Consider the following 14822-nt stretch of genomic DNA (forward strand, 5'->3'; position numbering starts at 1 on the left):
ATGAGTATTTTATTAACTTTGTGTTAATGTTTTTACCTTCAGGAATAACCACATTTGCTCCTGGCTGGGGTACGGTATAATTATTTTCTCGAGATGATTGCCAAAAAGAATCATTTGACCATACACTGGGAAAAAGAGAGAAATTTTCTCATCAGTTATTTCTATATGCAAAAACGAGCTGATTCTGATTTACAGTGACCATAGAGGACATAATAGAACTGCCCCTGAGGGTTTTCAAGATTGCAAATCTTTATGAAAGTAGAAAGCCTTAGAGCAGCTGGTGCTTTCAAACTGCTGACTTTAAAGCAGCCAACCATGGCTCCTATCCATATACTCAGTCACTGCAACAAATAGATGCTGATGAATAGTGACCCTATAGGACAGGGTAGAACTGCCCCTATGAGTTTCCGAAACTGTAACTCTTCATGGGAGTAGAAAGCTCTTTCTCCCAAGGAACAGCTGGTGGTTTGGAACTGATACCCTTGCAATTAGCAGCCCAACACATAACCACTACACCACCAGGGCTCCCTTGTCTATATACTAGAGGACTCCAAACAGTTAATGAAAAATTCCATTATCTTTTCATTCCATTTTCCTACAAAATTCCTCAAGCCCCCTTGAATATAATGACTGTCTTAGCTGCAGCACTAAGCTAAACATCTTAAGATGATAAATTGCAAGGTGGTTCAGAGTTTCACTAAATAGAAAAGTTAATATGCAATTACTAAAACACTCAACACACAAAAACTACCTACATAGTTTTTCTTTTTGAAGAAAATTAGCTTTCCATTCACAATTGGTATCATTTTTCCTCCACTAAATCCTATGAGCCTTTGTCTAAAATGTAAATTATTTAAATCTCCTGGAAGACTTTTCCATGATAGAAAAGTTAACATGAATGCATGTTAACTTTTAAATTTAAAGGCCCATTTAAATTTCATTTACTCTTTCATGGGGAAAATGGGAGGGGGATGTTGTTTGACTCTGTGAATGGAGGGGTGCGAAAAATGGTCTCTAAACTGACAAGGATGAACGAATGAAGTTAAACATTCGGTGACATGTGAAAGGTGGTTATGGTCAGACGTATCAAGGCTATTAAACAAGAAAACTCACTTGTATGTGGCAGGCCGCGTCCTGGGAATTGGTTTTCTTGAAGAGGGACGCACAGGGAAGCAGTCTTGAAGAATACAGCAGTAAGCTTGAAAATTTATAGTGACGTCTGTCACCTCGGGATCCAGTGTCCCCGACACAGGCTGGCTCGGCGGGTCATTTCTTCCTGACACTGATAGTGACACAGAAGCAGTTTACATTAATAAGAGGATCAAAGTGCTTCCAAAATTCATGGCATTCTTAGAAGATATTCTCTAGATAATAATAAAACTCAAAAAAGCTCACTGCCATTGAGTCAGAACTGCCCCTGTGGGTTTCTGAGTTATAACTCTTTCTTTCTCATGAGGACAGCTGGTGGTTTGGAACTGCCAACCTGGTGGGCCGCAGTCACTATACATACATATGTGCCACCGGGGCACATATAACTCAGACTTATGGAATATGATGGAGAAATCCTGCCAAAGTGTACGTGTCTTGTTGAGAAATCCATAATCCAGATATCTTGGGGAAAATAGATGCTTTAGAACCTTAAGACAATATTTATTCTTAAGCATTGAATTTTCCAAAAATAATGAAAACAAAATATATAAATCTGCTTGTCTGGTACACATGTCCTCCAGTTCTGTGAGATAAAGCGGTTGGGACCAGGCGTAAAAGGCTGGTTTAGACACAGCACCAGATGGAAACCGTCACCGCCATCTCATGAATACAAACCTAAGTAGTACAGAGTGCTAGTGTTTGCTTCCAGGTGCCAGTCGCCATTCCTGCTGGTGTTCCAATTCAAGGGATTTGAAGAGGCATTCCTCACATCGATAATATTAAACATATCAGGGTTTTGAGTGAAATTATGAGATATGATTACATAATCTTCTTTCTGTAAAAGTTTACAGCAAAATATGACTTGTTTTATGTGCTAATACTCTGCATGGCATGTTAACTTTATCACATAAAATTAGCCCTTACTTTATTTAAAAACAAAGTTTGGGTTTTAGTTTGGTTTTTCTCTTGCCCGTTTCATATAAACACCTTACATGTCTATGGTGATAATGCTAACTGTATTAATAAGTCAAGGAAAGGATCAATCAGACTTACATCGTGATCTCTAGATTGGTAGTAGGTGGGTAGGAAGGTATATGGCAGAGCATGTGTGCCCACATGCAAACTCATACACACACACACACACATTCTGAATTAATGACAGCCAAGATTCCACATGGTCAAGAATACAGTAAACTGAGTGTTGTTTATTTTTAATGTCTGAATATGCTTCTAAGAGACTTGGTGACGCCCTTTGGTAATCATTGGACTACTAAGCCCAATATCCACAGTTCAAACCCACCAGCAGCAACAGGGGAGAAAGTTGAGGTTATCCACTCCTGTAAAGATTAACAGCCTCGGGAACCCTCTCCAGTGCTGCTATGAGTTAGAATCCACTCTATGGCAGTGAGTTTTGGTTTAGAAAGTGTTTAAACATTTTCCTAGGGAGCCTGTGCCTCAAGATGACACCTTTTCCCAAGGCTGCATGTTAAGGTGACCAGACGTCCCGCTTTTGGCGGGGCAGTCCTGATTTTTGGCGTTTTAAAAAAGTCCCAATTTTTGGAAAGAATGCACGACAAGCTAGGGAACGGTCTATTTGGTCCATATAGACCAAATTTTTAATTTTAATTTTTAATTTTAACCCCCCTCCCCCGCCCCCCAGTCACTGGTGTCCCGCTTTAAATCTGGTCACCTTACTTTATGCACACAGGACAGCAAACTAAATGACAATGGGATATGTCTAGCGTTGTGATTTTTATGGTAAGGATTCATATGTCCCAAGTTAATCCATTAAAAAAACAAAACAAAACAAAACACGGGGCAGTTCTACAGGGTGGCTGTTAGTTGAAATGCGCAGAGCAGAATTTGTCCCTGTGAGTTCCGAGGCTGTGAATCGTTATAGAAGCAGAAAGTCTCGTCTTTCTCAGGGGAGGCACTGAATCCAAGCGGCTGACCTGGTGGTCCACAGAGGCAGGCAGGCTCAGGGCTCAGGAGAGACTTGCTTGGCTGCTGAGGACAGGTGTTTCTGTGGCGCGACACCTATAGCTTTACTTTTACTGATCCTGAGGTGTGGTAACCCGTAAACTTCCCTAAAACTCCCTTAATCATGAGCCCTGCCTATGAGCTGGGTGACCATTGCAATGAATCCTTGAGCCCCGAATAGATGTAGAGTGGTGTGGGAGCAACACTTGGTGTCAGACTAGCAACAGAAGGGCAAAGGGCAGAGGCGTGTCTGACCCCTGCCTCATGGCAACCGGGCAGCCAGAGGTGGTCAGATACATCCGCCCCTGTGCTGTTAACTGCAGTGGTGACAGTAGCAGGCGCACAAACGAGTGTTATGGGCGTACGGCAGCATCAGTGGTTACAGCTCAACAGAGGGGCTTTTCTTGACTCGCTCCCTAGAGGAGAGGTGATTTAGGTCATAAAGGCTTACTTAGGTCACGTGCAGGATTTACCAAAAGGTTATGCAAGGCAAAGGCATTCTGAGTCTGCCGAGTGGTTCGCGTACAAATACAAGTGTAATAGGCAATGGCCATGATCAGAATACAGATGTGATACATCTTTGTTTACCTTAAATCCATAGAACGTTGACGTATATGATATGTTAGTTATGTGATCTATCCCTCTAAAATACCAATTAATGTGATTTGCATTTGGAATGAGAGCCATCCATCCCGATGTATGAGTCAGCCGTTTCTTCTGAAAAGGAACAATGCTTGTGCCTGTAGGAAAACACAAAATTAAAGGCAATCTCAGCCCACAGAGAATGATCCCTCCTCAGCGCAAGTACAAGTGTAAAATTCTGCTCTGGTCTATGGGGCTCTCCAAAGGGGTCAGAGCTGCATTTTATTACTCAATGTTCTAAATGTCTTTGTTTCACTGAAGGCCCTCAATGTTTAATATTTCATTTAAGTGAAACATAAAATACTTTCTCATTTGGAATTCTGAGTCCAGATGGAGTTTTTGTTCCTTACAGAAACATAAAATGGAACGATGGTGACAATTGCTATTACTAAGATAAAAGTGCTTCAATGTATTCCTATTACTCTTGAAGTACCACTGATCTAAAATAGAATTCCACTTCCATCCTTTTAAAAACTTGATTTTCCGAATCCTTGATTCATAGTGTATGCAAATATAAGTTCTGGTTCTTTATGAGATTCTCTTATGTATGTTGAGCTTATCAATATCCCTCTAGATACCAATGGAAAATTTTGAGTTAGAGCCCTTCCTAGGCTAGGCTACAATTAGACCCATCCCCACACAGGCCACCAGACCCTACATTTTGTGAATGGCATACTGGGAACCGAGATGACCTGATAGGGGATATATTTGTTTCATTTAACAATGCTGTGGAAAAGTATATATAATTTAGAAGTGTTTGGGTGCTGAGAGAGTGCCTGACAGCTTCAGGAGAAAAACTTAAAAGGTCTTTTACAATGTAAGGAAAGGTATGTGATTAATTCATTCTATTCTGTACTTTTTCTCTCTTCAAGTTGATTAAATTTTATATTAGATTAGCAACTCTTAAATAATTTGGAGAAGAAGCTAGGACTAAAATTGTGGACTAAATGAGTCCTTTTGGGAAGTGGGAAGACAAAAAAATATAAGGGAAAGAAATTAATAAATTCTTAATATATGGGTTAATGGTAGTTTTTGAAGGGCCTTGACAGAGCCACTTAAAGCTTATACTATAAAAATCCTTGAAAATATGAGAATTATAATGAGTTGGATTATTATCTGGTAAATATCTATGCATTCTTTTCTTTTTGAAATCAGAGTTCTTGTCGTTAGGTGTCTTTAAGGTGGCTCTGATTCATAGCAACGCTGTGTACAACAGAAGGAAGCACCGCCCTGCGCCAGCCTTACAGCCTTTCGGTTTGAGCTCTTAGGCTCTCTTCACAGCCACTGTGTCAGTAGGGGGAGTAGATTGCTCTGTTGTTGGTTGACATTTTTTTTTTTTTTTGCCAATGGCCACCACAGGACTTTCTCAATGACTTGAAAAGAGCTTGCTTGAGAGTGCATGACCTTTTGAAATTGCCATTGCAATGAGAAAAAACAAAACAAAACTCACTGCCATTGGCTGGGTCTCCATGCACTGGGGTCCTACTTATCACCAGAACAGCTATTGATAGCCTCTCTAGCCTGCATTTCCGAGGGAGCATTAGGAGAACCATCCGGTGTCCAGCGCACCAGCACAGCTGGTGTTCCAGGTGTTTCTTTTCTGTAACACAGGTGAATCAAGCCAGTCTCTGGGAACTGGCATACAGCTGCTACTCAGCTAGCAAATGTTTCTCCCCATTTCATCTCCATCAGGAAATAAAATGAACATTTTTGCTTTTAGTGACAAAAACAAAAGTATATTTTTACTGTTTTGCTCCAAGGACTAGGCCAACTCTGCTGCTCTCCGTTATATTGTTGTCTGGGGCTCCTTACTAAGCAGAATATCGAGTTGCTCCATCAGCGTTTCCAATGTTCCTCAAGTACCCGACTGAGTTTACTGGTTTCTGCCTGGACTTGCACAGATATCAATGTGCTGCACCCAGTGAAGACGAAAGAAAATGAGAACTTTTTAGGAAAATACCTACCAAAAGAGGCCGAGAGAACCACGTCCTTTTCCAGCAGCGAGGCTGGGGAAGGTTTGTTGACCGCTAAACGGTGGAAGCTGACAGAGGCATCGCAGACGGACCCAGGGAATCCGATGCTCCACTCGGGCTCTTGGGTACAATGGGACGGATCCAGCAATGGGCTGTGTGGGATGACAGTGTGTCCCGGGCGTCCTAGGACAGGAACAAAACTGTATATTTCCCAGGTCACGTTTGTTATTGTTGTTCATGGCCCTGGCGAACTATCTGCAACGTCCACGCACGGTGGCCCCTGGACCACTGATAGAAATAGGAAAACAAGACCCCGTGCTTGCTGCCATCTACTGGATTCCGACTCAAAGCGACCCTGATGGACAGGGAGAGCCCACTCTGGGTTTCTGAGACGGTCGCTCTTTCCAGGAGTAGAAAGCCTCCTGGTTCTTCCTCAGACCGGCTAGAGGTTTCCAACTGCCGGCCTTGTGGTTAGCATTGCACTGCATAACCCATGACGCCGCCTTGATAAAATTGGTGCTAACATAAGTGGTAGTAAAATAATATTTTCGTTGACTCTGGTGAAAGATTTAACATGGATGTGGCAGAAATAGAACATCAGCACTAGAGTATTTGCAGAATAGACGATGGGAAGGACATTCGGAATACAGTCAATGACACCACCTCCTCTGCCATCGAGTGGCTGCCCCCTCAGAGCAGCCCCGTCTAGGGCAGTCGAGGCTGTCAATCTTTATGGGGGTAGTCTTTCTACCACAGCGTGGGTGGTGCGTTTGACCTTTTGGCCTTTCAGTTAGCAGTCTACTTGAAAGCAGGATTCAATTCCGGGAATCTGACCGTAGAACTTGCCACGTAAACTACTGTACTGCCAACTAACATTAAACATCTAAGCTGAACTATGTAAAACTAAAAGTTACCTAGAGTTACAAAGCAAAAGGGCCCAAATGTTCTCCTTCTGTAAAGGCACAATTAGATCTGAGACAGAAGTCAACAACCGCTGTTGAGAACTTTAAATATTGAGATGAATAGTGTTTCATTTTCAAAGAATCTTTTGAAAGGAAATACCGGTAAGCTTTCTGTCTCTTATATCGCATTATGCAGTATGCCTCATTGTTGTTTGTAGGTACTCGCAAGTCCACTCCCATAGCAACTGTGCATACAATGGAATGAAACATAGCCAGATCCTGCACCATCTTCACAACTGTGGCTAAATTTTAAACCCATTATTGTAGCCCCTTGTGCCAATCTATCTCCTGGAGAGTCATCTTCCTTTCCTCTGACACCCTTGTTTTACCACAGAAATTCCTTTAACATGATACATTTTTAAAAACTCTAAATTCTAGAAGCAATGAATGTGTGCAGCAGAAAATATGACATGTTCTGAACTTGAAATGCTAAAAAATACTTGAGCTAGGGAATCTACTGAATTTTGTACGAGAGTTAACATATTCTTTGAACAAGTTCTGAATTTCAACATGGGAATAAAAGGGTTAACAGCAGGCCTGTAAATGACTTTGACCCTGCAGTGCAGGAGACTTTTTAGCAGGATGTGCCCGTGGGACCAGATTTCTTAATGTAAGTAACCTGGAACTTACAGGTCTACGGACATGGCTGGCTGGAGAAATTGCATGGTCCTCTATACCGTTTCTTAATAGTATAACTAGTGGACAATAAGGTGGAGGAATTGGAAAACTGAAATGACTACTTTGGTGACCAATGTCTCCAAAAACATTTCTCAAAATTGGCTGTAAATCCAAAATGAGAGGGGCAAATGCAAGAGAGAAAGGGCATATCTGGGGTCAGCGGCTTTAATTTTGGGACTTCTCCAGACAAGAAGGTCCCACCTGGGTCCCACCAGTCCCACCTTGCCTATAAGCTTAAAGTCGTTACACAGCTGGGAACTTGGGTCTCTGTGGGATTTATCTGAATTTTCTTTGATAATTCCACTTCCTAGGTTAACAAAAGTCTATTTCCAGTGTGGTTTGTCACCCATGAAAAATAACATTACCTGTAAGCGAGCCATCCACATCAATCAGTGCCATTTCATGCTCCCATCGAAACCCGGCCTTGTTTGGTGTGTTGAAGTACTGGATGTCAACAAATTTGGCACTCCAGCCTCCACATCTGTCATTACAAACTCCAGTGATGGATGTCACACCGAAAGCTACGCAGTTGGGACGGTCAAAGTTCATGAAGTGTATGGAGGACCCCGTCAAGCCTGCACTGAAGGGGAGAAGCAGGCCTTTCATTGTGCAAAACGCGGAGCCCATTCCCAGCTCATCGAGATGGCCAACTATTTTGGCATTTTTAATCACTGCTCCACTGGTTTCACCCCAGCCTCCCACATAGGGAGCCAGGATCCTCTTGGTCTCGATTCCAGCCTCGTAATTATTGACCATCACAAAATTGTGGAACTGAAGGGCACCTCCATGAACCCACTCTGCACCTTTTCGACAATTCCAAGTCGTGAGTGACTTAAACATCGCAGGCACTGGCTCTGTAGATGTACAAGATCCTGTTTGCATGGGGAAGTATTCTTCAAATATCCATAGTCCAAACCAACCTTGAGAGTGAACGGTATTGTTAAAGAATTCTCCAAGAGGAACTCTTTTTTGGCAGATGCTTCGGTCATAGGATGGTCCATCAGGATGGTTGTTCATTCGGTACCAAAAGCCAAAGTGAGTGCCACCAGCAGCAGCATTGTGCCGTATAGTATTGTTTGGGTTGGTTACCCAGAATGCAGCTGGGGTCACATCATCATTCAGAAGACTGGTACTTTGATGTACAAATATGGCCAAGTTATACTGCAGGATATTGCCATATTCAATACCATCTTCTATAAAAAATGCTCCTCCTTTGATATCATAGATAATATTCCGCTCGATCAGAAGGTGATGTGTGTTATGGATAGTAACGGCTCTGTTATAAGTCTGGTGAATTGCACAGCCTCTTACATAAGATTTAAACTGCATATCTCCAAGCAGGTGCCAATGGATTGGATAGCGCCCCAACCGGAAAGCCTGGCCGGCATGGAATACCTGTCGGGTCCAGAAATCACAGCCATTTACTGATCACACAGACTCAGCATTTGTCTCGTTTGTATTTTTCTCCTCTAAAATGTTTTCGATTTTATATTAACTTTAAATATACTTCTATCTTCCCTTTGTTTATGTTTCTCATTTGAAAATGTTTGTTGATCCCTCTTCATTATTTTTTAATAGGATCCATGTGTAACAGTCTTATTTTTTACCAAATAGACTCATGGAGGAGCCCTGGTGGTATAGTGGGTGAGCTTTGGGCTGTGATCACATACTCGGAAGTTCGAAACCACCAGCAGCTCCATGGGAGAAAGACTGGGCTTTCTACTCCCATAAGCAGTTATAAAACCTGCAGAGGGTCACTGTGAATCAGCATTGACTCAGTGGTGGGGAGTTGTTTGTTTTGTTTTTGTACTTTTTTAATTCAAAGTCATCTTAAACTCTTCAGTTTTTCATGTTAGTGTATTAACAACCTTGTGTGCTTTGAAAGTAAAACTCCTTTCCTCTGAAGGAGAATGAGTCACAGAAACCGCTGTTAATTTGCTTTTTTATCTAATAATAAGAACATTTATTAAATGTTTACCATGTGCCAAATATGTGCTACATGTTTAATGTCTGTACTGTCTTCTTTTCCACAACCCTACAAAGTAGCCACTACCATCAATCCCATCTCATGGTTGGACAAACACTGGGGTAGAAAGGTTGACCGTCTTGCTCATGATCCCCAAACTCCATTTAATCCACATCGTTCTGACTCTCAACTGTGCTCCTATGAAACACTGTGTGGGTCTGTGAATGGGTCCGTGTTCCAGTCACAGAATACTCGTGCCCACCACCAAGTTGATTCCAACTCACAGCGACCCTCCAGGGCAGAATAGAACTATCATGTTCGGGTTTCTAAGCTTCTAAACCTCAGTGGAGTCCGACTGCCAACTTGATCTCCTGCAGAGCGACTGGTGGGTCTGAATGTTAAGGTTAGCAGTCAAACTCTTAACCATTGTGCCATGCTGGCTTCTTACACCAGTGTGCGTGTCCATACAATCAGATTACTACTGTTTATTTTTAGGTCAACTAAAAAAATAAAAAGTCAGTATTACTGATGGTTAGTATATGGTTTAACCTGAGTGCCTGCACTCAGTGTGTATTCAGATGGGACACAAGTGCAGCATGACCAAGGGGAGGGACATTTCACCACCTAGAAGCCACAATTGTATTACTTTACCTAAAGAGATATTTGGATTATCATACTTATGGATTTTACTATCTGGTTTTGATTAGATTCGCCCTCAGAAAATGGGCCAAGGGGCTAAAAGGATTCCTGAAAAGAAAGCGTGAATCGAAGAGAATAATAACACAAGCACAAGCAACCAAGAATAAATGTAGGAGAGTGGGCATTTGTTCTACTTTTAGTAGACTTCTGTCAGCGGCGCTTTGAGAACAAGAAACAGTTAATCAGAAAGAACAACAACAACAACAAAAAACCCCCAGTGTTGTCAAGAAGGATGTTGGAAGCATGCACCCATTCATTCTTGTTGACAACAGACATCGCCCTAAGTAAATTAACTAATCATACAGGTACCTCTCTTACAAATCAATAAACATTCACACACCAAGAGTGGTGTGATTCAAAGTTTGTTCTTGAAAGGACTACAGTTCTAGAAAAGCCTCCCTTTCAGTTCTTCTTTTCAAGACTTGTCATTCACTTGCTTCATTGATGAATACATTTCTGAACTATCTCTACTTTATCTCTGTATAAACTAACTTTTTAGCTTGAATATTAGCCACCCTTTCATAGTTTATCTTCTAAAGGTTCTTACGGAAAAATGCTTCCATGGAAAATCCATTTGCTCTATGAACAGGCTGTAAATCCATAGTCCTGGGCAAATCTACGGCTGCATCCAGTTGTCCTCCTTCACTTACCAGCACCCCATGTAGCACCGCCTTGGCCTTCGGCTCCCTGCCCCTTGCTGCCTTTCCCACCAGAGTGCTCTGCTTTGTGATGCGCTTACTCCCTTCAGACTGGTTTTCACCACTGAGACGGAGGCAGGCGCTTGTGAAATAGTGTTGCTCTATCGCACTTTCTGGATTTTTCTCCTCCTTCCTCCTTCCTCCTCTGTTTCTTCCTCTCCCTTTCATGCCTCTCCGTCTCCCTGCGTCCTTCCCTCCTTCCCTCCCTCTCTTTCTGTCTTTGCTTTTGGATTTCTTTCTTCTAGCGGATGTTTCACAGGAGCTGTGCTAAAACTTGAGTATGTAGATTAAATGTGAATAAGATGTATATATGCTCATAATCTCATGGAAACTGACATAGTTTTGCACATATTTATATACTATTATAACTTACATAAAATTTTAATTGGGCACATTGATATTATTTATTTATCTGTCTCCTCTACATGATTATAAGTAGCATCTGGAAAACAGTAGGAGCTCGATACCTGTTGGAGGTCTCAAACTACTATGATTTAATAATAACACCTCTTACCTCTACATATTCTATCCTTCCAGTTACCATGTTAGCACCAGGTACCGGAGCATGAAACATAATGCAGCCTCCAAACTGGTCACTTCCTATTTCTTCTCCAAACTTTCCATGGAGGCAGGTCTGTGTAGCAAATTCACCTGTAAAAATGTTTTTTTAAAAATATCATAGGAGAAAAGCCACCTTACAGAGTTATTATTAAATAATGATTTTTTTCCATCTTACTGGTGCCTTTTTATTCACATGTGATTTCTACCTTATCTTTTCTATGAGCTCAAGAAGCAAAGGAAAGGATGAGAGAAAGCTAAGCTTGAGGTGGTTGATCTTTGGCTCTCGCCCTCAGCTGAGGAGGTCCCAGTGGGCTCCTGCATCTCCCAAGCAGAGGGCACAACTTCTGCCAGACAGCCTTTCTCATCAGCTCTCTCTGTCTGCAGCCTAACAGAATTGTCCCTTCTCCTCAACAACTCAGGCTTAGCTGTGGCCCAAGCTTGCTTTCACTAGCCCTTTGAAGTGCTCAGTGACGTTCTCTAGTGGCAGGGTGTGGTTGTTACATAAACTGTTGTCAATTGGAGACTTACAAGTGAAGGTTAGGCTGTCAATCAGGTCACAGCTCAATGGTCTCATTTGGAGGTGCTAAAGACATAAATAGCTCGCTGGAAGCGGGACATATGCTGACTCCCTGTGAGACTTCTCTGTTGACAAGATACATGGAACAAGGCTAGAGCTCTGGAGCAGGAGGAGCCACGTGGAGACCGATGCCAGCACTGAGATGCTAACACTGCTACTGGATTCACAAGACCTTCCACCCACTGGCCTGTGATCTGCCTGCATTCAACGTCATTGCATGTGTTTCATGAGTCTGAATATGACTTTATAGAGGCATCAGACATATGGGTTAATATCAGACTTATAAGGACTTGATCAGGACTGGGCTGGAATGTTTTCTCAATATTCATTTGCTCTTGTATATAAAGCTCTTTCTTATACACATATGATAGTCTTTGAATCTATTTCTCTAGTCTACCCAGACTAACACACAGAGATACTGAAGGAAGACGAAGCAGTGGAAGTGAGTTCTCTGACCTCAATGGGAAAAATGGGGCCAAAGGTGGTAGAAGCCAAGAGGTGTGCACATAACAACAGATATAAAAACCCTAGATACTGTCACATGGTCTCAGACGCCTGATGACCCTTTGTGGGTCAGAGTGGCCATGTAGAACAGGATTCTGAAGAATACATTGTTCAAAAGCAGAGAGCCAGACCTTTCTTCTGAGATACCTTTGGGTGGGTTCCAACCACCATCCTTTCAGTTAGCAGCCTGGTGAGTTACCTTTTGTCCTATCAAGATCTCTCTAAGTATTTAGACAGAGACAGAGCTATCCCAATGTCACTGCCAGCAAGCCCATTTCAACTCATAGCCACCCTATACAGGGTTTTTGAGGCTGAAGAGCTTTATAGGAACAGGCAGCCTCATTTTTCTCCCAAGGATCAGCTGGTGACTTTGAAAATCTGACACTGTGGTTAGCAGTGCACTGTTTACAGCATCTCCAGAGCTCCTAAAAAAGTAGGCTTTATGACCACACTACAGGTCAGAGGGATAATCAGAGTATTCTGACCTGAAGTAATCTGTGGTAAGAGATAACCAATTTTGGGACTCTAGAAAATGGGACAGCTGGGTAACAAACTACAGTGTTCTTTGGCATATATGTGAGAAAAAGTCAAAAGTATTGCTATGAAATCATAGAAATCTTTATGGAACAAAACTACCAAAATGGGAAGCGATTTTTGTCTTGCCATGTCCTCCCTTGGTCTATATACTTCTGAAGGCAGTGTTTCATCCCTCTCACACCTTTCTAAGATTCTGTGCTCTCTGATGTCCATCAAAATGGGCATCTTGGCATCCTCACGGGGCTCAAATTGTGTACTTTTTAAATGTTGACTTTGGGGAATGAAATTATGTCTAAAGAGGCAAGATCAGAACTGTAGGGTGAAAGGGGTAAGGCTTCCCAAAGAACACCTCATAAGACAGCCCTCGCTACTCTGAAAGAAGAGCAAATGATGGGGTCAGAAATTGACACACAAATGCCATATGGGGAAATCCTCAGCACAACTTCCTAGTCTTTTTCTCATCAGTGCAGTTTTCAGATTTTAAAAAGCTTCAGCAGAAGCCCCCATAATTGTCCTGTTGTCCTTCAAGAAAACCTATCAAGATTTGGAATTCCAAAAACAGTCACCAAGCTCTTTGGAGGTTTCCTCTCTGCCTTCAATTTAACAGGCACAGCAGGGCCCCTTGGGAGCCACTGCTTTGGTTGTACTGTTTTTTTGAAGATACCCCAATGAGACTAACACAGGTGTGTTTTTGAGCAAACTTACCTGCAGCCATCCATAATCAAAGAGATAGATTTAAACACATTCTGTTTGAAATGAATCTGTGCATGTATGAACTGGTCCCTTACTCACAGTACTTTTTGACTTACTTACCTCAGTATAGGCAGAAAAGTCATAGACCTACACACTCAAGTATAAGCCAACCCGAATATCACCAGAGCACCTAATTTTACCACAAAACCTGCAACAACAAACAATTGTGCTGGAAAAACTCGGCTTATACATGAGTATATACGGTAGATTTTTGAAGCCTAATTCAAGTTTCACAAGTAGAAATCTGTCGCTTCTTCCTTATTTTTTAGACCCATGCCAATTCACAGACCCAGAAGGCTTCCTTCAAAAATACCATTAGCATTTCAAATTTTCAGCATTTAATTATTCTTATCAGATAACAACTGGGAGTTTGAGATTACAATCTTGTATCTCAGTATAACCCAAATACGTGTTGCAAGTGTGTAGCGGAATCATAGCGGCCACACTATTGCTGCTAAAATTACCTGTGTCAAACCCATCTGGACATGCTGGAATTTTGTTACTCCACTCCACATTAGTAGATCCCTGTATTACAATATTCCTTGTAAGAACTCCAACTTCTGCTCTTGCTTCAAACCAGGTTCCATCGGGGAGTGGGACAGTGACGCCTAAGTGCATGTAGTTCAGGGGCCGAGTCAGCGTTATGCTGACGCCATCAGCAGACACCGAGCCTAGGGTCCTTTTTTCATTCTCTCCTTGGCTGTGTCTGTAAAAAATGTAACAAAAAGCTTTTTCAACTTTACTCTAGATATTTACATAGATGGCCATATTTAGTTTTTATCATGTTAATGTTTAATTTTTTAAGCTACATAAATATGTTTATTCTGAAGATGGGTACATATATCTATGTACATATGTATATATGGACATGTACATACATATATGTGCATACATATAGATATGCCCATCTTCAGAATCTGTATGTCATAAATATGTTTATTTGTGCATAGAAATGTGCTAAAGTCTACATACGGTGTTCAATAGAACCGGAAGATTTAAAAATAAAGAGCAAAATGAGGAAAATACGTATGGTAAATTTGATGGCCAAAGGAAGGTAAAAGGAAACAGAGGAACGATCTAGGAAGAAAAGCTATCGATAGAGGTATAAGCATAGGTGTGTACACATGTAAATACATTAATTCA

The 14822-nt window shown here is 41.7% G+C and overlaps 1 protein-coding gene across 1 annotated transcript in view; it reads right to left on the reverse strand.

Annotated features, from left to right (window-relative positions):
• The window catches only part of PKHD1L1 (PKHD1 like 1), a 182255-nt gene that overhangs the window by 61311 nt on the left and 106122 nt on the right, over positions 1–14822 (reverse strand). Inside the window, 8 exon segments of the mRNA XM_045287100.1 lie at positions 37–125; positions 1114–1282; positions 1825–1984; positions 3718–3869; positions 5736–5927; positions 7750–8779; positions 11262–11398; positions 14144–14385. Of these exon segments, the coding sequence (XP_045143035.1) occupies positions 37–125; positions 1114–1282; positions 1825–1984; positions 3718–3869; positions 5736–5927; positions 7750–8779; positions 11262–11398; positions 14144–14385 (2171 nt within the window).

This window comes from Echinops telfairi, unplaced genomic scaffold, assembly GCF_000313985.2.
Source record: "Echinops telfairi isolate 266 unplaced genomic scaffold, ASM31398v2 ScPeMD7_1;HRSCAF=3_0, whole genome shotgun sequence".
Lineage (NCBI taxonomy): Eukaryota > Metazoa > Chordata > Mammalia > Afrosoricida > Tenrecidae > Echinops > Echinops telfairi.